Source organism: Sprattus sprattus (assembly GCF_963457725.1).
Source record: "Sprattus sprattus genome assembly, chromosome: 9".
Classification (NCBI taxonomy): Eukaryota; Metazoa; Chordata; class Actinopteri; order Clupeiformes; family Clupeidae; genus Sprattus; species Sprattus sprattus.
The window spans coordinates 8611656-8638518 of NC_137928.1; the positions used below are offsets into that span (position 1 = coordinate 8611656).

General features: G+C 42.5%; 1 protein-coding gene across 1 annotated transcript; it reads left to right on the forward strand.

Annotated features, from left to right (window-relative positions):
- Positions 1-2080: 2080 nt before the first annotated feature.
- dnhd1 (dynein heavy chain domain 1) lies at positions 2081-26863 on the forward strand (the record flags this gene model as incomplete). Its single annotated transcript, XM_080844589.1, has 39 exons — positions 2081-2403; positions 2591-2770; positions 2893-3096; positions 3507-3617; positions 4060-4216; positions 4787-5038; positions 5413-5556; positions 5708-5831; positions 6160-6389; positions 6617-6860; positions 7110-7267; positions 7426-7551; positions 8199-8475; positions 8586-8713; positions 8801-8999; positions 9855-9980; positions 10084-10181; positions 11047-14272; positions 14598-14691; positions 14790-14982; positions 15168-15450; positions 16081-17356; positions 17466-17561; positions 18083-18185; positions 18279-18428; positions 18765-18956; positions 19083-19514; positions 19786-20203; positions 20288-20386; positions 20945-21121; positions 21470-21648; positions 21983-22987; positions 23691-23862; positions 24124-24231; positions 24417-24627; positions 24827-24918; positions 25096-25245; positions 25681-26291; positions 26486-26863. 39 exons carry the CDS (start codon positions 2081-2083, stop codon positions 26861-26863), a joined length of 12726 nt encoding a protein of 4241 aa, XP_080700715.1.

The window sequence follows — 26863 nt, forward strand, 5'->3', positions numbered from 1 at the left end:
TAATGTTTATGCCTTTTACATCAACATCAGGTTTTAAATGTGTAAGTCTTTACATAATTCTTTATTTCATAATATATTGTATTTGTTTGGTAAACAAATTTGCACACATTACTGTTTTGAAAGTATAGAGCAGCTTCAGCACTAGTTTTAATGTAGTTCACAGAGATGTCCATTCCATTACCATGAAAATTTATAGCACGTACAGCACCTGGCATGTACAGCACTTGCTATACGTTTATTTGTTTCCAATATAGAATAGCATTATTGTCTGCTTACCATAAGTTATCTTTTTTTAAACCCTGCATTTTCCAAAGTATAGAGTTCTTAACACAACCCTTTCATTTCACTTACTGTACATGTCTGGAATCAGAGAGTGCATACTACTGAAACTGAAACACTGTAAGACATCCTGTGCAATATAATATATGCATTTTTAAAATATACCACTGTCTTCTAGAAAAAAAAGAAAAACATTTTAAGTTGGTGTTGGCCCAGTTGGCCCAGTTCCCCAGGCCCTAGACTGCACAGGGCATCAATGCTTTAGTGGGGGATTTAGACAACTAAGCTGAGTTCCCCTACAGTGCCAAAGGAGTCAGGGCACCCTCTGGCTATTGCTTGAGTCTGAAATGTTTAAGCTGTTGAATGTTATGTATTTTGTTTCTCTGTATGTACTGATGATTAGAGTGCCGGATTATACACAGCATGTAAGACCTGTCTGTCTGGACATGCTTTGGGTGGTATTGGTACTGTGAGGTGTTCATACTTTCATTAGATTATTATTTTTTTCAAGTTCACCATTCTTATCTCTGTGCAGTTCTTATCTTTTCATTTTTTCCCATGATTTATATTTGTGAAATTAATGCTGAGCTGTTATTGGCACACGTGCGAGTTGTGATATTTTGCAGATATTTTCATGAGATTGGTGGCGTGGGAAATATTTTTTCAATAAACAGAAATGATTACAAAGTTGAGAAAGACTGTGTTGTTGCTTTGTGATGTAGGCTACAAAAGCATGTCCGATGATTGAAGGTTCGTTTGATCTAAATTGCCGGAATATTATGTATTAGGCCTTTTATTGAAAACACGAGTTACAGAAAGGACATAGGGCTATGCTTATAGACAGATGACTAAATATGTTTTTAACTCGTGAAGTAAATAAACCTGGCTAGTCTAGACGGATTTTCAGGCTAATCAAAAAAATCGGACGTCTGATGCAATGTGACAGTCGAGTTCCAGCAGTCACTTCCGAGTTTGACCACGTTACTGTGGAAACGAGATCAAACTGCAGTGCCTGCGTTTACTGTGGGAATCAGAAAGAACTGCATTCAAACAGGTGAGACACGTTCAGATTACACATTGTATGCAAGATAGCTAAACATTATCTTTCACTGTGTCTGATTTTAAAGCAACATAGTAATCTCTAACAACGTAAATGTACTTAGGGTCGTTAGTTCAACTGTCCGGCTGCCCAAACTACTTTAGTTTCAGATTTTTTTGGTAACGTTAGTTTGAAAATAGCTAACATTACATTCAGTCTCACTGTAAATCCATAACACAGGCTACAAGGTGCCATGTTCAGTATCCTATCGCAACAATATCCTATCAACGCATCTGCACTATTATTTCGATGAGACTAACTTCGGTTATCCTTGCTTTACACGGATAATTGTTTAGGTTGTATTGGAATGCTAAAGGCCTATCTTGCCCTTTGCCATTGAAACCTTTGCATATAACAACATGGTCTATTTATTTACTAACACTAAAATGAAATTAATACATTTAATAACTTTCTATGAGCGTATGTATGCTTATACTTAAGTGTATGATACAGGCCTAATATTTTATATTTTTCAATCTCAGTGTTACTGCTCAGGTCACTCATGAAATGATCAGTCTTTGCTAGCAGAGATTGTTTAAATCAAATATGCCTTGAGGAAGAACTTGTTGCTTTTCCGGACAAATCATTGGAACGTGAAAAGATGAAATGTCCTGAGCACTGAAAATGTCCTCTCCGAAAAGAGAACAGGATGACAGAACAACACTCTCAGGATCCACAGCTAAGGCTGTAAACGGTAATACAATGGATAAGACACAAGATACCGTGTCAGTTCCTTGCACACCTACCAGACCCCCAAAAGTCATGGAGTGCCAGATGGGCCGTGTCATCGCACCAGTCTCTCGGTCCAAAACTCCCCAAATTGGTGCCATGGACACATCAGGCCTCGTCCCTCACTCACCACCTGTCTCAATGATGGAGCTTCCACAGATGGTCTCTGCAGTGGGCCATGAGTTGGCTTCTGGTGAGTCACTATGGACAGAGGGCCCTTTGATGATGCCCACAGTGCTGGGCGCGGACATTCCTGTTAAAGTTGGGCAGGCTTGCGAGGGCTCGGCAGTAGACAGGTGAGTGTAAGATAAGTTTTAAAATAGTGAGAATATGTCAAGATATAGGGGATCTTAATATTGGGGTTTGATCCTACACGTTTCTGTGTACTAACCTGTGCTAGGTCCTGATTTGTTTAGTCTGTGTTTCATTTGTCATATAAGAGTACAAGACATGTTAAAAAACCGACCATGCTGCTCTTAACAGTTTTGCAGATGGAGGAGCTGACAAGCCTAAGTTCAGGGTTCAAGACAATGAGGCAAAAGCAGAAAAAGAGAAGTCCAAATCTAAACCACTCACTGGGTTTGAAGTTGTAGAAATCCTGGCCAAGAAACGTCACCTCGGAGAGATGCACTTCTATCAATTACACAAGGTGGAGAATTTTAGGTAGGCTATGGTTTCGCAAACTATATATCTGAAAGGCTTTTTCCCCCATTCCATTTACATTAAAATATGTATTATTTGGAAATCAATGGTTGAAATACACTTACTACATGTTTCATTTGCAGGCCGTACGATTTACAGGTGGTTCCCAGTAATAAGGCTTCCACAGATTACTACATCTTTTCGCCCTTCACTGTGATCCATATCCAGAATGGCTGCAGCACAACCCTCCTCACACTGGCTGAGTGGTACCGAGAGGCTGCGCTCTGGCGGAGCCTCAGAGACATTCCATTTTTCAGAGACTATTTACTACACAAGGCTTTTACTGGGTAACTCACCGTATCATTGAACCATCACATCTCAATCACGCTGGTAGAAATGCAGGCACATTTAGAACCAGTTTTTTTCTGTGGCAAGATATATTTTCTGAATATCTGAGTATTAAGATACTTAATTACATGCTTTCTGAATAGTACTTTAATTTTATACTTTCTGTTCTTTATTATGTACTTTCATTTTAAATGGCACCTCATTACCTTAATGCTTTATTATGCTATACATTTACACAGGACAATAGTTCTAGTAAAGAAGATTAAACAAATTGTGTTGTTTAGTTAAAACATTTAAATTGAAAGTTTTTGATTGAGTTGAAAGGTTGTGTTTGTTTATATATATATATATATATATATATATATATATATATACATATAAGTTCTTATATCTCTTCCTGTTGGTCCAGGTGGCGGAGGAATGTGCGGCGATTGATCCTCCAGCGCAGGTCTAACCTGCTACAGGAGCAGTTCCTTATGACTGTGCCTCATTTCAGAGATGCTCTCCTCCAAATGTCAAGGTGGACAACTTTATATGTCTATATGTCTATTCCCTGTGAAGTATGTTGATTTTAAAACATGCCATGTACAAATAAAAGCATTGTCATATTGAATATCAAGTGACATCTAGGGAAGGAAACAATGTCTTTTTAATACATTTACATTATCCTTTTCCTTCGTCATCAATTCTTTGATTTTTGCTGCATTGCTACCTCTGTTTGTATTGCTTCAGTTCTAGCACTGCCATCATTGTTGTTAAATGACGGTCAAAAGTTTATTTCTGTACTTCCAGAAGAACAGTTAACCAGTTAATTGTAATCTGCAAAGTTACTGAGTAAATCTTGTGTGGAGTTCTATTCTTTAGGAAGATGACACTAAGTCTTCTTCTTCTTCTTCTTCTTCTTCTTCTTCTTCTTCTTCTTCTTCTTCTTCTTCTTCTTCTTCTACTTCTCCTCCTCATAGATTAATTGAAGAGTTGAAAGAGGTTCACTGGCTGCCCCAGGATTACTCCAAGATGTACACACTTGTTGAATTTCAGATGACTCTGAATGAGAAGAACCAAGAGTCTCAAGGGTTTCTGGAGAAGTTCCTTCAATATCGGTCAATTGTTCTAACCATGGTATGCTTTCTCCGTTAAAATATAGATTAAGTCATCAGACATTAAGTACATTAAGAATATATTGGGAGATATAACAACATTATCAACAACGTCTCTCGTAAATAAAATGGTTATTTGCTGCAGCTTATTTATGCAATGTGTTCCACCCTCTCCTTAAGACATTTTCAAACTTAACTTGGCCCAGTAATTGGTGTGATTTCGAAAGGCTAGGCTGGTAGGCTACACAAAGTGGCTGAGGTAATTTTCTCATCGTTTCTTTTCAAATAAATACGTTAGCAACTTAATTCAATTAGTTTGACCACAATGTAACTCATTGTCCTTACAATTAGACTGACTCTATTCAATTGTCTATGTTGGAAAACCCCTTTGCAGTAATTTGAGCATGTTGGTCTTTTGCCCAGGGTGTACTGCATGTTTGGACACCCTCTTCAGTGTTGAATTGCCAGGCATTTCTTTTGGTGCATTAATGCTATAGTGTCTTCCTTTTGCAACAAGACCGTTTGAAAAACAATGAATACGTTGCTATAAAATGATTTGTTTTCATAGTCTACAACTTTCATTTTCACCCAGGTGCATGATGACAGCTATGCAGCACACCAGGAGCTGCAGCTGCATGTCAAGCAATGCCAGATCAACCAGCGCAGCCAACCCCTGCACCAGCAGCTGGAGCACCACAGTAACCTTCAGAAGGACCTTGCCCATGCTGAGTATATCTTGCTGCGACTGGGTAACATGGCCTCTCTGGTGGACACAATGATTGTACAGAGCTTGGTTACCATAATCCACCGTGAAGTCACATCTTTCCTCAGTACAGTTCTGGAGGTGAACATAAACCCACACACTTTTATCCCTTGTTGAATATTACAAAACCTTTTTGGCTTTTTAATGACAAATGTGCATGAAACACCTTATGGTGTATTGAGTGGGTATTACAATAGAGAGTCTTTGGGGATTTACATTGTGCTGTGATGTGTAAGGCCAAATTGTTTATATTTGTCAAGAACATTTGATGACAAATATTAAACACTCTAAATACTATGAGATACTACACTTTCATTTTGCACTCTGTGATTTGTGTAGTAATTGGTCAAAATTGAACATAAGTATAAACATGAACATATATATTTTTTAATAATATATATTTTAAAGATACGTAGGCCTAGAAATGTATTTTTGTTTTCATTTTTATGTTCCAGAGAAAGGGGCCCAAGCAGGTCAGTCTGTTTCATGGAGAGCTCATCTTTGGGGCAAAGGACCAGTTGACCATGTTCCCACCATTGCACTTGTTTCAGGATGTGTTACATGGTGCAGTGCTATCAGTGGCTGATTCCATCATGCAGGTGAAATCTAATATTATTTCTGACCTACCACTCTCATCTACTCATCTACCAGTGTGTACAGATACTGAGCTGAACACTCTGATTTGCATGTTTTATGTATGTTAACATGTGTTAGCCCCTCACTGATTGACTATTCAATGCATTATGCCAGACATTTGACTCGTGTAGCTGTTCGGCTGACAGTGAGCTGGCCAGCAGCTCCTTGACTACAGTGACACACGGCCTTACTGCAGACATCAGTATGACTCACACTACGGGAGAGACCTTGGCTTCAGGTTAGATGCTGTAATGCATGCACTATGCAGATGTTCGGGGTTAATCACAGTATATATAGATTGCAAACCTAACAATTAGTTCTGAATTATTATGAATTACAACAGATGCCAAATTAATTCAATTGATTAACAAGGAAGATCCTTGGCCAATGTTAGAGTTTAAGAGTACATTTATAAGTGACTGACCTTTCATGATATTTTCATGTGTAAGTGTATTGTAAACATACTTGTGTTATGTATATTAATAGTTAGCATTAAGATGTTTAAACATTTACCGAAACAATAGTGTCTTTGACAGAATCATTGTTCTTTTGCCATATGTTTGTAGATCTGGAGCGTATGACAAGTATGCTGACGGGTGTGAGCATCATAGACTCCAAGTATGATTCGTGTGTACTGGAAAGCAGGCTCGTGCTGCCCCACCAGCCTCCCCTCATGGTACAGGGACAGAGGCTACGGGGCCACTACTACCCCCTCTCCCGGAAACAGCTGGAGTGGCACCTGGGCCTCAGCGCCATAGTGGAGGAGGTGGAGAGAGACCAGTCCAAGATCATGCAGGTAAATACTTCAGGTCAAGAAAATGTTCAAAATATGTGTGAATGCATTCATTAGCAAGGGATAATGGACGACATAGAGTTTGGGTGGCATACAACAATAATAATGCACGTTTAAGGTGGCAATACGCAAAGTGAACCAACTGCATTTAACCAAAACCACTCGTGTCTATGACATCTTCTCCGTTTAACACTGATTCTGGTTTTACGATTATTATCCCCTCCTTCCAGGATGCCCAGGCAGAAGTACAGAAGCTGTGTAAAAGTTTCTCCTGGTTGGAGGATATCCATTTGTTTACCAGCCATTGGAGCGCAAGCTCCCTGAACGCCATGAGGGGTTGGACATCCCTGCAGTATGAGGAGCACATTCAGAAGGTTCGCCTCGGGATTGACAAAGTGCGCACGCTGCCCCCGTATTTCACCACGTCTAACAAGCTGTTCACAGTTAATTGCTTACAAATCCAGAACAAGATAGGTGAGTGTGCTTTTCTATGTGCAAATAATAAAGACACAAATAAATAATCTTCAAATGTGCATGTTTGTTTAAAGATAAACACAGAGCTGATACGAGGACATAAAAGTTAAATTGTCTAAGTTTAGAGTTGAAGAGGCTAGCTTTGATGATAAAAGGCTGCTTGAAAAGCTCTTTGCCATATACAAATAGCATGTTTACAAGTTTGTAGTGTTGTTGTTGAATTGATACTGGTGTGGTTAATCTTTCCAGGACCATTATTGAACTCTATTGAAGAAGATTTCCTCACCCTGTTGACTGAGGAGATTCAGCTGCGCACTCAAAGCGTGATCTCAGAGCTCAAGGGTGTTGTGGATGGCCTGAGAGCTGACCCCACTGACTTCAACGACTTTACACATTTTGCCATCATGGTACAATTGTTATGTATACGCTTGTTTTTTTCTTCTGTGTGTAACAAACAAATAAATGAAAATGGAAGAGTGGGTAATTCAAATGGAGAATGGGTGATGAGTAAGTAGTAGGTACCTCATAAGTGCTACGGTATCTCCTGCTGTGTATTATTGTGTAGGTGGAGCGTTGTAAGAAGATGTCGGACGATGCTCATCCACAGCTAGAGTACATCCACTCTCTTCAGGAGACTGTCAGCAGGAACTTCAGACGCGTCACACCAGAGGAGGTGGCCCTGGAGGAACAGGTGAGTAAGCAATTGACTCAACCTGTCAAAGACATGAAACACACAATGCACAGCGTATGCAGTGCATCAGAGCATGTGTGTCTTTGACACATGGCTTAACAATTGAAGCTGGTGAGCTAAGCTGAAGTGCTGAATTATGCTGAAGATAAGGGGGGCACCATATATGGGCTTGAACGCCTAGGGGACACGGACTGAATGCGACCCGCTGTCATTTCCCGATCCCACTCCCCACCCCTTCTTCCATCTCATTTCCTGTCCAAACCTTCACTGTCCTATCGATTAAAGGCAAAAAGCCCAAAAACAAATCTAAAAAAAAAAAGAACTTCGATAAGCACGCCTGTAGCAGCTGCCTCTTCCAATGGCTCCTTAGATGCTTTTGTGTATTTGAAGCTGGCGAAATTTTGCAGCATCTGATCAAGTAGTCAATGCAACAATAATAAATAGATCAATATAGGTTAGGTCATTAGGTTTATTTAGGAAATGATTTAAAGCTTTAGGGTGAACAGGGTATACAGTATACGTATACACACACACACACACACACACACACACACACACACACACACACACACTACCATTCAGGTCTCAGAGCTTTGGCATTGTTATGATAATAAGACCTCATTTGCATTTATGATCCTTGTGTGCAGATGCTGGATTTGTGGGACCAGTTTGTATTCCTCCTCAAGCAGGCAGAGGAGACAGTAAGCCATGCCCTTCCCTCAATGGCACGCACCCTCAATAACAACTTCCAGTCTCTGGCGCAAGAGCTAGCGGACATGGTGTCAGGTGCAACCTCAGGTATATACCTCGATCCCAACCAGAATGCTGCCCAGGTCGTCTCTAAACTCAAGGCCATATGCAGACAGCTGAATGTTACCTCTGTGCGTTTGAAAGAGCTAAGCCGGACTAGCAAAACCCTGAGAGGTAAGTTGCCGTTACCATTTCGAATGTTAGGTTATGTCAGTTAAGTGAAATATTTTACACACCAACACACACATTCTTTTTATTTATTTTTTCATATATGACCTTTTCAGGGGAACCAACGGATTTGACCTTTGTTGATGTAGCCATGCAGAAGATTGAGACTCGCAAAGAACTGTGGGAGCTTATGACAGTCTGCAAATCACAGATTCGAGAATGGATGCAGCAACTGTTCAGTAAGGTGAATATAAAACAGAACACTTCAGTTGTCACAGAATACATAAGGGACAGTTCCACCTTGATTTTTTTTTAACTACGTGTTTGGCAGTTTGTGGTGGCAAAAGCTCAGGAGAAGGTAGATGATTGGCGGCGCCAGGCATTGGTTTTATCAAGAAAAATCCCGCCTCAAGATGCCGTGCTTCAGGGGACGCTGCAGATTGTGGGAGACTTTAGCCAACAGCTACCTGTGCTTGCTGAACTCAGCAGTCCAGCACTGAAGAGCAAGCACTGGAAAAACATATATAAAGGTCAGTTTATAAAAACATATTTAAAGGTCAGTTTATGGGTTGCACAATCTGCATCCTGTTGAATCAACATTAGCAAACAATATGTCAGTTATTTGAATATGTGTGTCCACAACAACTAAAGGTATGGGACTGCTATACGCCCCTGCGTGGAATCTTACTGTGGCGGACCTTGTGTCAAAAAAGCTTATGGAGCATGAAAAAGCAATCAGAAAGGTCAGAAAATATTATGTATAACACCGTTCATCAGTTATATACTGTCTTTCTTTGGTTGCTTTTTCTAGACATAAAGGCTTTTTTATGTATGTATATTTTACACCTTTTTACTAATAAATCGATCTCCATAGAAAAGCAGTCATTACCTAAACATCCCTACATAATTGACTTTCTGTTTAAAGACCAAGCTTGTCAGACATGCATATTACCAGAACACTGATTGAGGCCTCTGGTTACTGTAGATCTGCAGAGATGCTAAAGCGGAGGCAGATATGGAGCAAGTTTTCCGGAAGATTCAGCGGAGTTGGGAGGGGGCTCTTTTCCATCTTGCAAAGTTCATAATCACTGTGTGGGAAGAAGAGAAACCGCAGATGGGGAATTTCCGAAAGAAGAAGTCGTCTAACACACAGCACTCTTGTGACAGTGGAACATTCACCATAATCGGTTGGTTAAACATAATGTGTGTTTAACAATACTCACCGCTTTGTGCTAAAGCATGTTCTCTTCGAAAGACAGCATGTAATACAGCTATAGGGATTGGCTATAGCTATAAGCTAATGATGTAAGCAGTCATTCTTTTTATTCTTGTTGTTCCATGAGTGTCATTCTAATGTTCCGTTGTTGTTTGCTTATATCATTCAGGTCTGGACACACTCCATTCTGAAACAGAGGACAGTGTTATGACCTTGTCAAACATGCTGCTCTCTCCTCATGTGGCCGATGTTAGACAGGACATGGAATATTGGGTGCATCTGTTACATGAGCTTGGTAATATTCTCATAGAGCTAGGTTTTTCATCAAACTGTTTATACTGCTTTTCCTGGCTTTGAATATATTTATCTTGTGTTTTCTTGGTTAATAACTTTTGCAGAGGAGCTGCTTGACTTTTGTGAAATGTACCAACAGAAGTGGGTCTTTCTAAGTAAAATCTTTTACGAGACATCAGTAAAGAAACAAAACTCTGAACTGGTAAGTAAAGAATGTATTATTTAATTATTAGAAAATAAGAATAATGTTTATTTTCCATGACCCCTACATATGTCTCCCTAATGACTCAAAAACGTTGAAGCCATGGGCAACATGTTAGTTTAAGGAGCATATGTTAACCATTCACACAACTAATATGTGTCTGTATAAATTCTGCATTAAGCGTTACTGATCACTTTTTAGGCCTGTATTCGCCAGTCTCTTATTCTCACTGAATAAGTACTCTATTCTTGGTAAATCCTTAATAGCCAACTAGTTGGTCTCAACCTAAGGTCACTGATATATAATAAGTATAAAAAAAAATTAGTTTGTTGCCTCCCCTAATACACTACACTAATAAATATGTTACATATAAGGACAGAATAATTGTAGAATAGGTATTCTGAATGCATGTCAATCAGTGATACCTACATAGTATATCATTACTGATCCAACCTAAGTTCCCTGTTCTTAAGTGAAGAATTACTATAATCAGACTTCCTTATGAAAATCCATACAACATGCGTCCAAAGTACCCTACCACAGCCCTCCAAAGTAACCTTCTTGTGTTTTTTTTACAAGACAGAGAACTTTTCCAAATTTTAACTATTTTTATAAGTAGTTTTTTCCCTGAGGGCAGCTTTGCTGTAGCTCAACTTCCAGTGTGAAGTAATTTGGAGCTTACAAAGCTATGCTTTCAAAGTAGCATCGCTAAAGCCTGGTTTATACTTATAAATTGGGCTTAACACCGAGTATGTAGCTATACGTCTTTTAACTCAAGACACTATTTGGTTTTACAAGGCATGACATGCAGGTCTTACAAATATTGGGCTTTAACACACTTGTGTTGATTTATTGCCTCTTGCAGTTGGAGAAATTCCATCCAGTGGACAAAATCTTCAGAGAGATGATTCAGATAATACTGAGTGACCCACGAGTGCTGAACATTGTACAATACAAGAAGAATGAAGATTCAACCTGCCCCTTCCACGGTAACAGCTTGCGTCTGCTCATCATTGACGGACTGTCGACCATGGAGAAGATTTCCAGTGAACTGATCTATCACCTGGATACTCCACGCAGGGCATTTCCCAGGCTGTACTTTCTCAGCGATGGCGAGGTGATGAAACTGTTGTCACTGCACCCGACACCCACGACCCTATTGCCGGTTGTGCGCAAGTGCTTCAGAGGTGTGCGATGGCTTAAAGTCGACACCAAGAAGGACGCAGCCAGTGAACAAAATGCCGTCCATCTTAGTGGTGGTCTGGATCTGGCAGACAGCCAAATGTGGGTTAACGGCGTGTATGGTACTCTTAGAGAGTATGTGCCGTTTCTTAGTCCTCTGGAACCAAACCTCAACCCCCTTGCCTGGTTTGTTCTGCTGGAACAACAACTGCAACAAGCTATGGAGCAGCAGATGATGAAATGTGCTATTGCTCATCAGATGTCTGAATTAACAGAGCAAGATGGAGAGTGCAATAGAAGAGGGAGTGAGAGGCTGCAACTTGACCCATCTCATCTTAGAATCTCACCAGGCTTTGTTGGAAATGAGGGGCAGACAGAGAAGAATGCCTTTAGTGACACGCCCACTCTAAGTGACCTGATTTGTCAGTTCCCTCTACAATGTCTTTTGGTGTCAGAGGAAGCCACGTGGTGTAGTGAGGTCCAGAAAACCTTTCAGAACCCAAGTGGAGTCAAATGGGAACACATCAAGGCCAGATATGAACACAAACTTCAGATCTTTTGTTGCGCCATCCAGGATGGGTTCATGGACTCCAGTGAGAGAACACACAAGTTCTGTCACATGATGACATCTTTACGAGCTCTGGTTTTAATCAACATGAAACACTCCGATCAGCTGTCTCAGTTGATGCAGGTGAAAGGTGATTATGAATCGTCATTTGCGTGGCAGAGGCTAATGAAATATCACCTTAACTTACACGACAATCAAAATGTCTTAGACACTCAAGAGACTAACTGCAATCCTGCAAAGTCATGCTATGTTGACATTTTGGGAAACCAGATACCCTATGGTTTTGAATATGTAGGACCTGAGAACTGGATGCAGGTAAGCACCCCTAGCACAGATCGGGCTGTTTTAGGAATCCTACTGGCCCTCACCAACTACAGATGTGGCTTCATCAGTGGGCCTTGCATGGCTGGGAAGAGAAAGACTGCGGTACACTTAGGACAAGCTTTAGGAAAGCAGGTGGTCACCTTAAAATGTTACGCCCACACTCATCCATCTGTTGTTCACCAAATGTTGTTGGGTGCTCTGAAAACTGGATCGTTGCTTGTGCTGGAATCAGTTGACTCTTTGACTCAGGGAGCTCTGTCGGAATTGGGACAGCACCTATCAGACATACATAAGTCATATTTGTCGCTGCTTGGCAAAACCCAGTCAAACGAAGACCCGGGGCACTGGTCAAAAGACAGGGTCGAGGGCACTGTTGGAGACATGCTCGGCAGACCTGATGTGATGGAAGGTCAAATGGTTTTCACAGGGAAATCCATTTTGGCAAAGCTCAGTTATGGCTGCGTAGTCATCTCATCAAATGGCTACTCGGCTAAGCTGCCAGAGAATTTAAGAGTTGTGACCAGGCCTATCTCCTTAACTATACCTGATTATAACATCATTATGGAGGTATTGTTTACCTCCCAAGGTTTCACAGATGCCATTTCAATTAGCCGAAGGTTATTGTCTCTCTTGAGCACTGCAAAAGACTCACTCTGTCTACCAGACACAGTCAGCGGTAGTCAAACATCCTGGCTTACGCTTATCAAGAATATCATAGCTGCCGCCTCCAGTTCACACTGGTCTAAGTCTAAAGTAGAGGGACTCTTGAGGGACAGTGTGGTCACAGAAGATGTCCAAAGACCTCTCAAGCCATCGGAGGAACTCAAGGCCTCAAGATTCAACAAGTCTGTGGCAATTGTGAATTCTTTGGCAGAAGAACAGGCAGTCGTGAAGGGGATCAATTCAGTCTTAACACCTGCTATTTCTGAACCCAAAAAATCTTCTCAATTCCGCAGGATTTTTGAGGAGCTCTTCCCAACCGCCCGGTGCCTACCCTTCGGTCAACAGTTCAATGAAGAAAGGGAGCAGTTCAGTCTAAAACTTGCCCTGACTGAAGAGCTTCAGAAAACAGGTCTTCACGCTGACAGTGGTGTGATTGCCAGTGCCCTGTCTCTTTTTCAGACCTTGAAGCTCTCTCAAGCAGTTCTAATGGTTGGCCCAGCTGGCAGTGGGAAAACCACGTGTTATCAAGCTTTAGCAGGTGCACTCCGCAAACTAGCAGCTAGGATAGTGGAAGTTGATGAGGATACTTCCAATGAAGGAGAAAACACTGACACAGACCTTCAGGACTCGACCTCCATTAGTTGGTATTCTGTTTATACAGTGGTCTTATTCCCCAATGCACTTCTTCATGAGGAGTTCTTTGGCGCCTGCACTGAACAACAGTGTACATGGCGGGATGGGGCTTTCACAAAAGTGCTTAGAGACTCAGAGCGGCATGACCTGTCAGCCAACCCTTTCTCCAAACTGGGAAAAAGAAGAACGCTCATCCGTAAGATGAAATGGTTAGTTCTGGATGGTGACCCACTGGCTACACCTGGTTGGTTGGACAGGTTAAGCACACTTGGAAAATCGCAACCCTTTCTTTCTTTGTCATCTGGAGAGAAAGTGTGGCCTTCAAGAGAAGAAATGAGGGTATTAGCTGAAGTTACTGACATTAGCGGTGCATCCCCATCTGCAGTGACACAGTGCTGTTTAGTGTACTTCTCTGGGAAAGACTTGTGGAAGTCTGTGTGGAAAGCTGAGATGGATGTTCTCTACAGGGAGCATACACTGGACCCCAGCACCCTGAAAATGTGGAAGAGCATGGCGGCAGACCTGTTTGCTAGGACTCTCACATTCATCAAGTTAAACGCCCTTACATCAGTGATGTTGACCGATAACAATGCAGCCAAAAATTCCGGTTTTGGTGCTTCAGACGGATTGCAGGAAGTTATGTCTTTCATCAGAATCCTCCATGCTCTGTTGGACCAGTGCCGGAAGGGATATGGGTTGAAGTCTCCAACAAAAGAAACAGGTAATCTGCAGTTGAACTTATTTAATTGATGTAAATATGTGACTGTTTAATACTAATTTCCAGTGAATGGCTAGAAGTTCACAAGCAGGAGAACAATTTATCCAAGTTATCAGATAAATAAATGTGTTTGAATTAGTTTTTTTTTAGCTTTTATATGGATATTTGCAGATTTAATAGATTGCCCTTTATGGTTATGGGGTGGGTATAGGTGCCTAAGTAGTAACCATGCAAAACTCCAAATCACTCTGTTTAGAAAAGAATAGTCTCTAATATATTATTAAAATAGTTATAAATAGATTTTGTGGATTTTATTGATTGTTTTTAGATTCACTGATTGCCTCCATCTCCACTGAGATTTGTGCCAGAAAAATGTTTGTGGTGGCCTACATCTGGGGCTTCGGTGGGCATCTACATCCTAGGTGAGAGATTTACAGATATACTGTAGTGAAGAACATCACAGCTAATGGTGTTTGAAAACAAGTTAATAATGTTTTGACTCTGATCTCTGTTATTTCAGACACTGGCCACAGTTCAGCCATTTAGCTCGTGAGTCACTTTTTGAGAGTCGTTACAAAGTGGAGTTACCCCAAAATGGCTCAGTGTTTGATCACTGTTTCAATCTCAGTGAAGGCAACTCAGGAGAAACCGGTAGTTCTCTTAGCTTCTCTGGTGGCAAAAGTCTGCAACTCCCACACACAAATATACCCCAGGTTAGTGCTACGTTTTAAATTGAAGAAAATTGAATGATACATTTTACTCAAAATAGTTGTTGTCAATTTGTGGTATTACCATAGTGATATTGCTGACATTTAAGACATCAGCCTATCATTTTTGTATTTTATCAGAGCATTTAATTACAGAAAATGACATGTATTGCTACTCTGACTTCTTGTAGTATGAAAAGCATACCTATTTGCTGGAACTGCTGCTGGATGCCAATCAGCCAGCAATTCTGGTTGGCGAGACAGGGTCAGGGAAGACCACTCTCTGCCAGTCTATACTCAGCCATGGTAGGCCGCACATCCGAGTCCCTGCAAGCCCTCTTCTCAACGTCTCCAACCTGAGGAAAGTTCTAGAGAGCATGAGACACCAACAATCTCCTGTGGAGACCAGTGGGAAAAGCATGAAGCAGTCAGGATTGTTACTGTTTATTGATGACCTTCATGAGGCCCCCTGTGGTAAGTTTATGATTCTTTATGTTTACATTAAACAATCTGATTGTTAGTGTTTTTTTTTTTTAAAGTTCCCCTTTTTATTTCTCTCTCTTTGCTGTATAGATGCGTCTGGAAAGGAATCGATGGCACTGGAAATGCTGAGACAATGCATTTCAAGGTGTGGAATTATGTCCACTGATGGTTATCATTTCAAATTGTTCAGGTCTGGAGCAGTTTGCTATTTTGGCACTTGCAGTATACCAGAGAGGGGAAGAAGCAACGGCAACAAAATATCAGAGCGGCTAACGAGACAGTTTTCCATTCTAGCACTGCCAAGTTTGGAGGTTGATATTCTTTTTTCATTTCACTCCTCACACTTGCATCACTGGCTCATGGAGTTCCCATCTGCCTCCAGAACCCCAGATATGGCAAAGTGCATTATATCAGCAACCCTCGATTTGTACCAGGCAGTGTGCAAGAATTTTTGTCCACGTACAAACAGGCCCTTGATTTTCTTTTCAGTGCATGACCTTCAAAAGGTATTTCAGGGCATGTTTCTCTGGAGCCCACGTGCAGCACTACGGCAGATTAACCAAAAAAGCTATTGCCGCAGAGATGTTCCACTAAGCTCTGCACAACCTATTTTTTCTCCAGCAGTGTTGGGTCCTGCTGCCAATGTGCTCAATATCACTCGCCTCTGGATGCACGAGTGTTTGCGAACCTTCGGGGATCGCTTAGGCTCAGAAGAGGATATTCAAACGTTTGTCAAGCTTTTAACAGAAACATCGGAGGTACATTTCGGTACGAGATTAGCTGTTGAGCCTCAGGCAGATGAAGTGGACACATCTAAATCTGCATGTCCATCGCCACATGCAGGGTATGCTAACTCAACAGATTCAAATCAGAAGCAGACAGAAGATTTGAGCTCACTCATGAAACCCTTGAATAAGTCTGACTTGTCCAACCAAGTAGAATCTATGGAGAAATCACTGTTCGGTAGCTCAGAGTCAGGTAGTGGAAGTGGAGTGGAAACATGTGGTGAAAAGCCTGTGAAGAAGCACAAAAAGAAAACCCTAAAAAGGAGAAGACATGTGGATAGAGGCAACAAGGCCGGTGACTTACAAGAAGATCAACACAATACAAAACCTCACACTCCACAAATGCCCGTTACGCTGAAACCATTGAAAAGCCCTGTCTTGAGGAAGCTTCATAAAACAGATGGACAGCCCCTAGAGCAGGCCACTTACAGTCCAAACACTTATAAAGTACTAGATGACTCTGTACCTCCCCTCCAGTTACTTAAAGACATGGGAGCCACCATACAAGATGCGACCTTTGGCCCAGAACTACTGGAGCCCCTCAGCTTCATCTCACAGCAGCCTAATTTCAAACGCAACTCAGTTTACATGGAAAGAGATTTGGACATGTTAGTGCAACAGCTTGCTCGCACGGTGAAGAGTAAAGAAGAGGAGGAAGAAGCAGAGGCGAACGATCAGTGGACATGCACCGCCAGGTATGTAATACACAAACCGAGGGTGCGGCAGCTCAGTAACATTCTTCGTGTCCTGCTAATACCTGGTGGACACGGGGCTCTCTTCGGCGCTGCCAAGGGCACAGGACGCAAAACTACAGTGCGTCTGGCCGCCCTTTTGTCTGGGTACAAGCTGATGGAGATCCATGCGGGGAATGAGGGCAAGTTCAGGGAAATGCTTAAAGATGCTGGAAGCATCAGTGGTGTGCATGGCATTAAAGTTGTATTTCTTGTCCACGAGAATATCAGTCAGACCGTTATGGATGAGCTTCTCATCATAATGGCATGTGGAACTTTCCCAGACCTCTACTCTGAGGACGATCTCAAAAACTTGATTCAGCGGATCACTTCCGTGAATACTTCCCGAAGTCGACTAAAGGATGACCAGGCACTTGATAAGTGAGTAGCAGTAATAGATGAATATCCCTTTGTGGATAACAACAAAATGTCAGAACGATCAGGCTATTTGAACAAAACTAAGTTGTTGTTTCTTTTTCTTTTTTTTTAGATACTTCAGAAATATCCGAAGGAATCTTCATGTGTTCTTGCTCTTGCCCTTAACCAAAGATAATGCTGACGGAGCTATCAAAGAGGCCTTTGTCCTGTCAGCACACATAAAAAAAGCTCTGAGTCTTTGTCATTGTGTCGAAGTCTACTCACCTTGGACGGCTCCGGCTCTGGTTGAGGTTGCCAGTCACCAACTTAAAAACAACCCCCAGAACAGTGACACTGAAGGTAAATGTGTTTTTGAAATACATTTCTCCCATTGAGTTACATTTTATTTATATTCAACTTATGTGTATCTACATCTCTCACTAATCTCAGTAACTTCCCTGTTTTCTACAGTTGATAGAGACCCCTTAATAGCCAGCATATCTCGGGCCATGGCTTGTATTCATCAGTCAGCTGTGAGATGTGTTGCCAACTACCTCCCAAGCCTACAACCATTTACTTCTCAGACTTTCATCGAACTAATAGCACACTATCTCCTGCTCTGTAGCCACTTGCATAGCCAATGCCAAGGTCATGCCAATAGGTGAGGTCGAAGAGGAAATTCATTCATTGAAATTAAAAAATGGATAAATAATACTGATAATCCTTAAACCGTCCAATCTCTTTTGTCAGGATGGTTACAATCCTTTCACGTGTGAAGGATATTGCTGACACCGCTCAAGAAAGCAGACAGCAAGTTGTGAATCTGAAGGTTAAATTAAATAGAACGCTTAAGGTACTATTTACCAAATGTTTTATCAGTCTTAATACGTGTAAAGAGGGTTAGGGCATTCCAGGAATAAATCGTTCTATTTCCTCTTTTACTTAGCGGCATGCACTGTTGCAACGAGCACAGGATACAGAACACACACTGTGTACCCGCACACGTTGGCACTCCCTCATGGAGAGAAACCGCCTCGAACCGTTAGAGGAAGAGGCTGACAAGGCCAACAAGCCGCTCCAAGATGCTTTCCAGGAGGTAAGTAAACAAATAATACAACTGGCACGCAGTCTAGGACTCTTTCTTTAATGAGGTATGCTCATTAAAGAAAGCTATACACACACACACACATGCATAGAGGCCTTACTGCTAATGCATTGTCCACTGTAATCTGTTGAAACCAGTTGCTGGGCTGTGTCCCGCTCAGTTCTTGAGTCGATGCTCTAACATACATTTCTCTTCATGTTCTACATAACCTTTTAGCTTAACAAAAGCAAAAAAGACAAGATGAAACAGAACAGCAGTGAATGGCAAATAGAAAACCTTTACTAATCTTAACTATATTTGACATTGTCCTGGCTCTTTTTTTCTTAGGTGAGCCAATTGTACAATAAAGCAGTGAGTGCTCTGAAGACTTTGAGTCAGACTGATTTGGATGAGGTCAGGCGATACCGTTGCCCGCCAGAAGGGGTGGTGTTGATCATGGACGCAATATGTATGCTCTTTCATCGCCCCAGAAATTGGGAAAGTAGCAAAAAGCTCCTGGGACAACCGAACTTCTTTCAGGTGAGACATGTTTAAATGAGTGCATGGTTAATTAATTAACAAATCATGAATATATTAAAAAACACTAAATAAATAAGTCCCCGATGAACTATTTTATGTAAATCTGAATTTATTTGTTACGTTTAGGAACTGGAATTTTACGACCGCAGCAGCATCGGTGATGAAGTTTACAAGAAGCTCTCCAGCATCATCAACTTGCCAGAGTTCCAGCTTGACGTGGTGCGCACCAAGAGCCGCGCCTGCGAGTCGCTCTGCCGCTGGGTGCGGGCGCTGTTCGAGCATGCCCGCCTGTTGCGCCGCATGGCACCGCAGGCGGCCAAGAGGAAGGAGCTGGACGCCAAGGTGAAGGACTGCCGTGAGCGCCTGCGGGAGGTCTGCATACAGGAGGAACTGGCCAAGGTGCGCTACGAAGAAGGGAAGCAGAAGGTGGAGGAGAATCGCCAGGAAACTGAGGATGTGACGGCACAACTGCGCTTGATGGACGTGCAGGAGCGGGAGGCCACTAACACTCTGAATCAGACTGAGTTCCACATAGCTATATGGAATGCTAGAAAAAAGGTACAAAGTAAAATAATCATCGCATACCAGAGTATAAGTGTGAAAACTGGGCTTACTAGCTTGGTCAATTCACATTGGAGATTTCAGACTTATAACCTGTAGTGTACATTGTAGGCTGGTAGCATTAGGCCAACATTTTGTAAGACAGATGTGTGTTAGACAAATGCCAAATGTGTTATGGTAAGAAAAAGTTAACTAACCTGTGTTGTTATAGTCCACTCCAAAAAAGACCTTATTCACATACATTTGTTCTGTATTTTGCTGCCTCTAGGAAATAAAGATGAACAATCACACAGTTCCTGGCGATGCCCTTATTTCGGCGGCTGTCATCACTTACTTTGGTCCATTCGGATCCGATGTACGAATGGAGCTCCTTGATAAGTGGTGTGAGCTGTGTCTCCATGGCAACATCAAGTCCAACCTTAGAGACCCTAGAACATCACTCGCCGACATCACTGACTCTGTGGAGATTCCTTTGGAATACCCTCCGACCGTGTCCATTCCAGTGGACAAGGAACTTCACCAGGTGTTTGCAAGGACCATAGGAGCTGAGCACTGTGTGGAAGAGTGTGTATCACCAGGCTCTGTCCTCAAGTTGCTTTTGTGGGCCTACAGAGGTTTTCGGGCCTCACGTTGGCCCCTGCTGGCGGATATACAGCAACATGAAGAATTTAGTGCGCAGTGCATGGGTGAGCATGAAGTTCCTGGAATTGTGCATTCAAAAAACACATTTAAACGTTTTCTTGAGATTTACATTTTTGTTTCTTCTCCAGGGAATAAAGGTTATGTTCATGCGGAGAATGAATATGGACTTATCATCAGTGCTGATGACCCCAGTCTTCTGGACAAACTGAGTCTTGGAGCAGTGGAAGGTTTGCACACTATTGAGAACTAACAAACTGTATTTAATGGTGCATTTTTCTATTACAATCCATGTGGGTATACAGATGTGGTTTGTATTAGGCACTAGCTAGAGTTTGAATAAAATAATTATACTGAATAGAAAGCTAGAAAAATGAAAGTACAAAACACAGACTACAGTGCAGGGACTATTGTGCTAATTATTAGTAAGGATAGGCGCGCTCTACTTCAAAAAAATATAAATGCGTTTTCAAAGCTTTTCACTCTCAAGCTTTTCTCATTAATATTAAGACCAGTTTATTTCCACAGACGCGTTTCGGCCTTAAGCCATCGTCAGTGGTCGAAACGCGTCTGTGGAAATAAACTGGTCTTAATATCAATGAGAAAAGCTTGAGAGTGCGGTTTTATTCTACTCACTATTGTGCTCAGTGCCATTGCTCTGATACTAGTATATTATTCTACTCTGATACTAGTATATTACTCTACTCTAATACTAGTATATTACTCTACTCTAATACTAGTATATTACTCTACTCTAATACAAGTATATTATTTGTTTGTGACTACAGGACTGAAGGTCATGGTGACTCACATAGAACGTCTCGTGCCCAGCTCAGAGTTTTTGGAGTTCCTGGTACGGCCGTCTGGTAGCCGAACTCCTGGTGTCATGCGTCCTGTCCGTCCATCCCACCCTGAGTTCCACTTATCCTTCAGCACCCCATTATCAGTGCGGGCTCTGCTGAAAGGTCAGACAGATTTATACATAGTTCTCAAGATGCCTGGTTAACCCTCTCATTGTTCTTATGCCCTCACAGTGAATACATCAAATGGAAAAATAATAATAATAATAATAATAATAATAATAATAAATTTTATTTAAAGCACCTTTCATGACACCCAAGGTCACTTCACAAACAATCATCTCATAACAATTACAATCATCTCATAGAAATAAATAAAAATAAGAAAAATAAATGACAGTAACAACTGTATTACATTTCAGTCGTACCATATTTTTATTAAGCTTATAAAAAAATATTCATTACAGTATTTATTAACTCTCTGTTCTTTGTCCTTGTGTTTAATGACTGTAGAGATTCACCCTGCGGTATTGAAGGAGGTTCAGGTCATTGATTTGTCACTGAGTTCTCTTGAACTCAAAGAGCTCATGATGAGTGAAGTTCTACAGTCTGAGAATTCAGACCTGTGGGCGCAGCACTGCATGGCCAACAGTAACAAACATACACTAGAGTACAAACTGCACAATGAGAAGGTGAGAGAAGAAACAAGTGCTTTTTTGAAGAATGGACCTGTAATGGAAGAAATTGCATCACAGTTTGAGTCCATTCAGGGAACGATATAGAACATGAAACTTCCTTTTTGGAGGATGTAAAAAATCTCCATTATGTTTCAGGAAAGGTCATGGTTTGTTTTGCTAAAAGCTTATTGAATATTAGTATAAGTATGCTTTGATTGAGGAAGATAGTCATGGAAAAATAAGGTGATCTCATTTACAAAAAAGTATACTTATACATACTCATAGGTGAGTGAAACATTGGTCTGCTGAGCAATATGTTGTTTTGACTTCAGTGTCACCCCCCATGCAGGCGTCTCTCGTGGAGTACATCCTTCAGTCTTTCACTCCTCTTCAGCAAGACCCTGCGTTCCTACCTCGTGTCTCTGCCTGTCACAGTGCCTCCCTGAGGCTGCATGGTGAGATCGTCCAGTGCTCGGAAGAGCTTGAGCGCCAAAAGCCGCTGATTCTGGACTACCGCTTTATCGCGGACCTGGCCACGGCCTTCTACCAGGCCCTGCAGCAGGTTGCTCTTCTGTCCCCCCTCTACCTGTTCACCTTGCACAACTTCCTGCTCGCTTTGCGACACACCCTACTTTTGAAAGGACAGCCCACCGTGTCATGCAACAGCGAGGGTTCTTCGATGACCAAGGTGACCAACCGGATCGTGCTGCAGCTGATGACCCAGTATCGACCCTGCCTGTTCCAGAGCCACGCCAGCTTGCTCCGACTGCTGCTGTCTGTGGCCCTGTTTGGGCACAGTGAAGGCGGGACTGGAGAGGAGCGAGAGTCCTTCCTCTGTGGGCTGAGCGACCCCTCGCAGCTCACCCCCGATAATACACCGAGCGTCAAACTCCCGAGCTGGATCCCCTCCAGTGTCCACGCAGAGCTTGTGCAGCTTGAGAAAATCGCACCCTTCCGTGGTCTCATCGAGTCACTGGCAGCCAACTCTGACCAATGGCAAGAGTACCTGAGTTTCCCCTCCTCCACTGTGATTGGCCCCATCCCCTGCCAGTCTCACTCCCATCTGTCTATCATGCAGCGTGCCCTCCTCTGGAAGACGCTCTCCCCCAGCTGGCTGTCTGCTGTGGCTGAGGACTTTGCTGCCTGTCAGCTGGGACAGCCTGTTCACTCCCCACAGGTAGGCTCTGCCAGGGCCCCACACACAGGCTGCCCGGAGGCTCTCGTCCGCTATTTAGTCAAGAATGATGGCCCTGTGATCGTACAGCTCCCTCACCCGAGCCAGGGGGTGTCGGCGAGCGCCCACCCTATTCACTGGCTCACACAGTTAGCCCAGACATTGGGAGACAAGAGAGTGGTGAGTTATATTGTTCTTTCTGCATTAACTATATAATTACTTGTATTATAATAATTGATTGATGCCGCAGAATTTTCCCAGTACTGAGCCCAGTGCAGTCCTTAGTAGAGCAAAGAGTACACTGCTTATTAACTTATGGACCGTACAGCCTTCTTAATCTATTTATTTATTTATTCTGGACTAGTGTTTAGTATCTATGATGGCTTTTACTCTGTATTTTATCCGCTGTATTTTGACACTAATAACTGTTTGTATACTTTATCCATGTCTCTATGTCTGGAGCAATAGTCGTCTCTGTTATGTCACTGTCCGTTTTCTGTCAATGTCATTAATGTTGTTTATGTGTGTGTAAGCAGCCCACTCTTTTTTACCTGCAACCAAATCTACCCTCGGGTACAAATAAAGTTAACTTACCTTACCTTACTTACCTGCTATGCATGAGTAAAATACTGTTCGATAGTAAAGCAAATGTCCTGCCAAATCAGGTTAAACTAGTGACTAGAAGGTTGTTCATCATTCACAGCCCATACAGAGATCAACACTGAAACATTGTATCTTGTTCTACAACTTCAGCTAGACTGGTTTATTGTGAACGGGAATTTATATAAGTCAGGGGTGCCACCTAGTGGTCACCATAAACAAAGCACCTTCAGCTTCGTACATAACAGTTATACTAAACCATTGTTTTTAAATGTGATCAAAGGTCACGGTTATCTCTATGGGGACCAAGTGTGAGAGAGACTTAATCCTCACAGCGCTTGATGAAGGTTCTCAGAAAGGCCATTGGGTGATCCTGGACAACTGTCACCTCTTGAAAGAATGGGATAAGCAAGTGGTGGGCAAGCTCACTCGCATATTATCCTTAACAGCGAAAGGTGAGAGTCATGTGGAAACTTGGCAACATTGGTTACATATTGAGGGGAATAACATTGTAACACTTTACATGAGCAGGCACCTAAGTTGTCTGTTTTTTTTTGTGTGTGGCCATATTGCCATGTTCCTACAAAAAATAAGGCTACTGCATATTTGAATGTGTTGCTAGTAATAGTAATGTAATGCTGTGCCTACAGTATATTCTGAAACAAAATAGATATTAAGAAGTATTAAGACATTATTCTACACATTTCTCACCTCAGGACCCAAGGTAGAGGGAGACAAGACACTCGCTTTTAATGTGAATCAGGTTCATCCTCTGTTCAAGGTGTGGTTCATAACTCAAGGGGAAGACCCACTTTCAGTTCCAGGTACATACCCCCTCCTGAATGGTCAAATGTCTTCCAGTGCCTATATGTGCTAAAGCAGTCTTCATGTTTTTTTTTTTGTCATACCATTTTCCCTTGAATTTGTATTTTGCTGCGTGAAACCTTCGACTGAACTTTCTAATATTTATTTGTCTGTTAAACAAATTAAATTCAACCTCTCATTTTAGCTGTTGTGAGGGTATGTGCCCTTCGTTTGGTGTGCGACTCTCCCTGGGACCTCAAGGAGCAGTTGTGCTCTTCCCTGTTCTGTGTGGCCTCCTGCACGTCTACCCGCAGATCCAGGTACATGGAGCCCATTCTCCGCTGTGCCGTCCTGCACTCAGTGCTCCTTCAACGCCAAGCCTACCAGTACTTGGGCCAGGGTAGCCTCTACAACTGGTGAGACATTTGGGACATTCTCTACTGACAACAAACTGAGTTAATGAAATACTCCATAAAATTCTGTACGTACGCAAGATTTGTAGGAATAGTAAGAATTTCCTACTAGAAACATCAACAGCTGAAGTAGTGGTGTAGCTGCTCGCAGATACAATGTTTGATTGGCTTTTTTAGTAGTATGGAGTGTGTTGCTTTACAGGACACAGGAAGATCTTGTGACTCTGATTGAAGCTCATACCCATCTCAGTAAGCACGGCATTGAAACAGCTGAGGCAATGGAATATATTGCAGGTAAAGGCTCTCTTGGCATTAAGGCAGACCCCTAGTCTTGCATAATTTGTGTAGGTTTTACGTGATTTTTTATATGAAAATACAATTTAAATCACTTAATTAAAATCTTATTTAAAATGGATATGTATCTGCATTTGTACATTATGTAGCCCTTGCCCTCGTGTTGTCTTGTTCCAGCATATCTGGTCTATGGTGGGCATGTGTTTGACTCTGCTGATCTGGAGGCTGTAGTCGGAGTGACCAGGGCGTGCCTGAGGACTCCCTCGGCCACGTGGAGCAGCGGCCCACACACTCTGGCACAGAGCATCAGCGCCTCAGGCCACTTAGGTAAACATGTGTGAATATGTCAGCAGAACAGCACTATAGTATGGCATACCAGTGTTTAAAAATAAGTATAATTTTACATGTTTTATGGTAAAGGTAACCTTAATTTATAAAAAAAAAAAGAAAAACATTTTTTTTTTTTTTACTTCAGCTTCCAGGGGGGGTGGGCGGGGCCGTTGGGTTGGCGGGGCGCCACCCTAATATCATTGTAGGGGAAACACTGCATACAATACCTTGAAGTAAATAAGTCCTTAGAAGTAATGGAAATCACTGTCCAAAAAGTGAGGCTTGTTGCTGTTGCTGTCTGAAGTGATGTGTTACTGCTGTGAAAGTGAGGCTTTGATAACGATGCATTAAAAACCACGCCCCCCCCCCCCCCCCCCCCCCCACACACACACACCCACACACAAGCATTACAATTCTTTGTTACATTCTCAGGCTTTCAAGGTCTTGACCACCATGTTCAAAACCTCCGTGACACCAATGATCCTCTGCTGCTGGGCTTCAACCCAGGGATGGGTGTGAAGCAGGTCAAACTGCACAGCCACTCTCTCCACACCCTGCTGCACCTGTCCCAGAGGCTCTATGGTGGCCTCAGTGGTCTCACCAACACACAGAGCCATCAAACCTCACTGCCTGACTACAAGGAGGCCCATATCAAGCTGTCGACCATGCAGGAATCTCTGCAGCGCATATTGGAGGGTACAACATTGGGGACAGGAGTGGCTGCCTCTGGGCCCTTACGTGACTTCCTACTAATGGAAAGGGAAAGATTGGCAGATAACATTGCTTCCCTGCTAGCCTGCCTCTCTTCTCCAAGCTCCAAGATGGCTTCCTCCTATACCGAGTATACAGTTCAGGCTCTCAGTCAACTGGAGAAGAGAGTGAACCTGTTGCAAGACTACCTGGGGGAAGACTCGTCCAGCTCGTCGTTCTCCGTCTGTTGCCTGTCTGCGTTCGAAAATCCACAAGGCTTCCTAGGTGCTCTCATCAGGCAGACTGCTCAAGACAAGCAGAGAGATGTCAGCGAAGTGTATCTCCAGTATCGGGTACGAAATATTTTTTCACACAAACGGAAATGCTTTAGCCCTTCCATTAAAAATGATTGTGGCAATAAACTATTCAGATATTCAGATAGATAGATAGATAGATAGATGGATACTTTATTGATCCCGAGGGAAATTAAGGAAACGATATCGTATTCAGAACGATAACATATGTTTCTGTGTCTCTCATACTCCAGGTGCTAAACATTTCTGCCTTTCCTTCACCCCTCCCCCTCAACTGTGCGTACCTGGGTGGGCTGGAGCTTCACGGTGCGGTCTGGGTAACGAGGCACGGCGCTCTACACGACACCCTCTCCCACAAGCCATGCTCCTTACCGCTGGTGCTGGTCCAGGGGCTTGAGAGGGCGGAAGACCCAGCCCTCTCCCCCCACGGTCCTCAGACCAGTGTCTCTGCCCTCCCTGTGTACAACTGTCCTCTCTACCGGGATCCACAGCTCACGGAGGGAGACTGGAGCCTCTCTGAGAAGAACATCATAACCCATATCCCCCTGTTGGCTAAGCTCGATCCAGTGCTTTGCGCTCAGAGACGAGTGAGGTTGAACTGCACCCTGTGA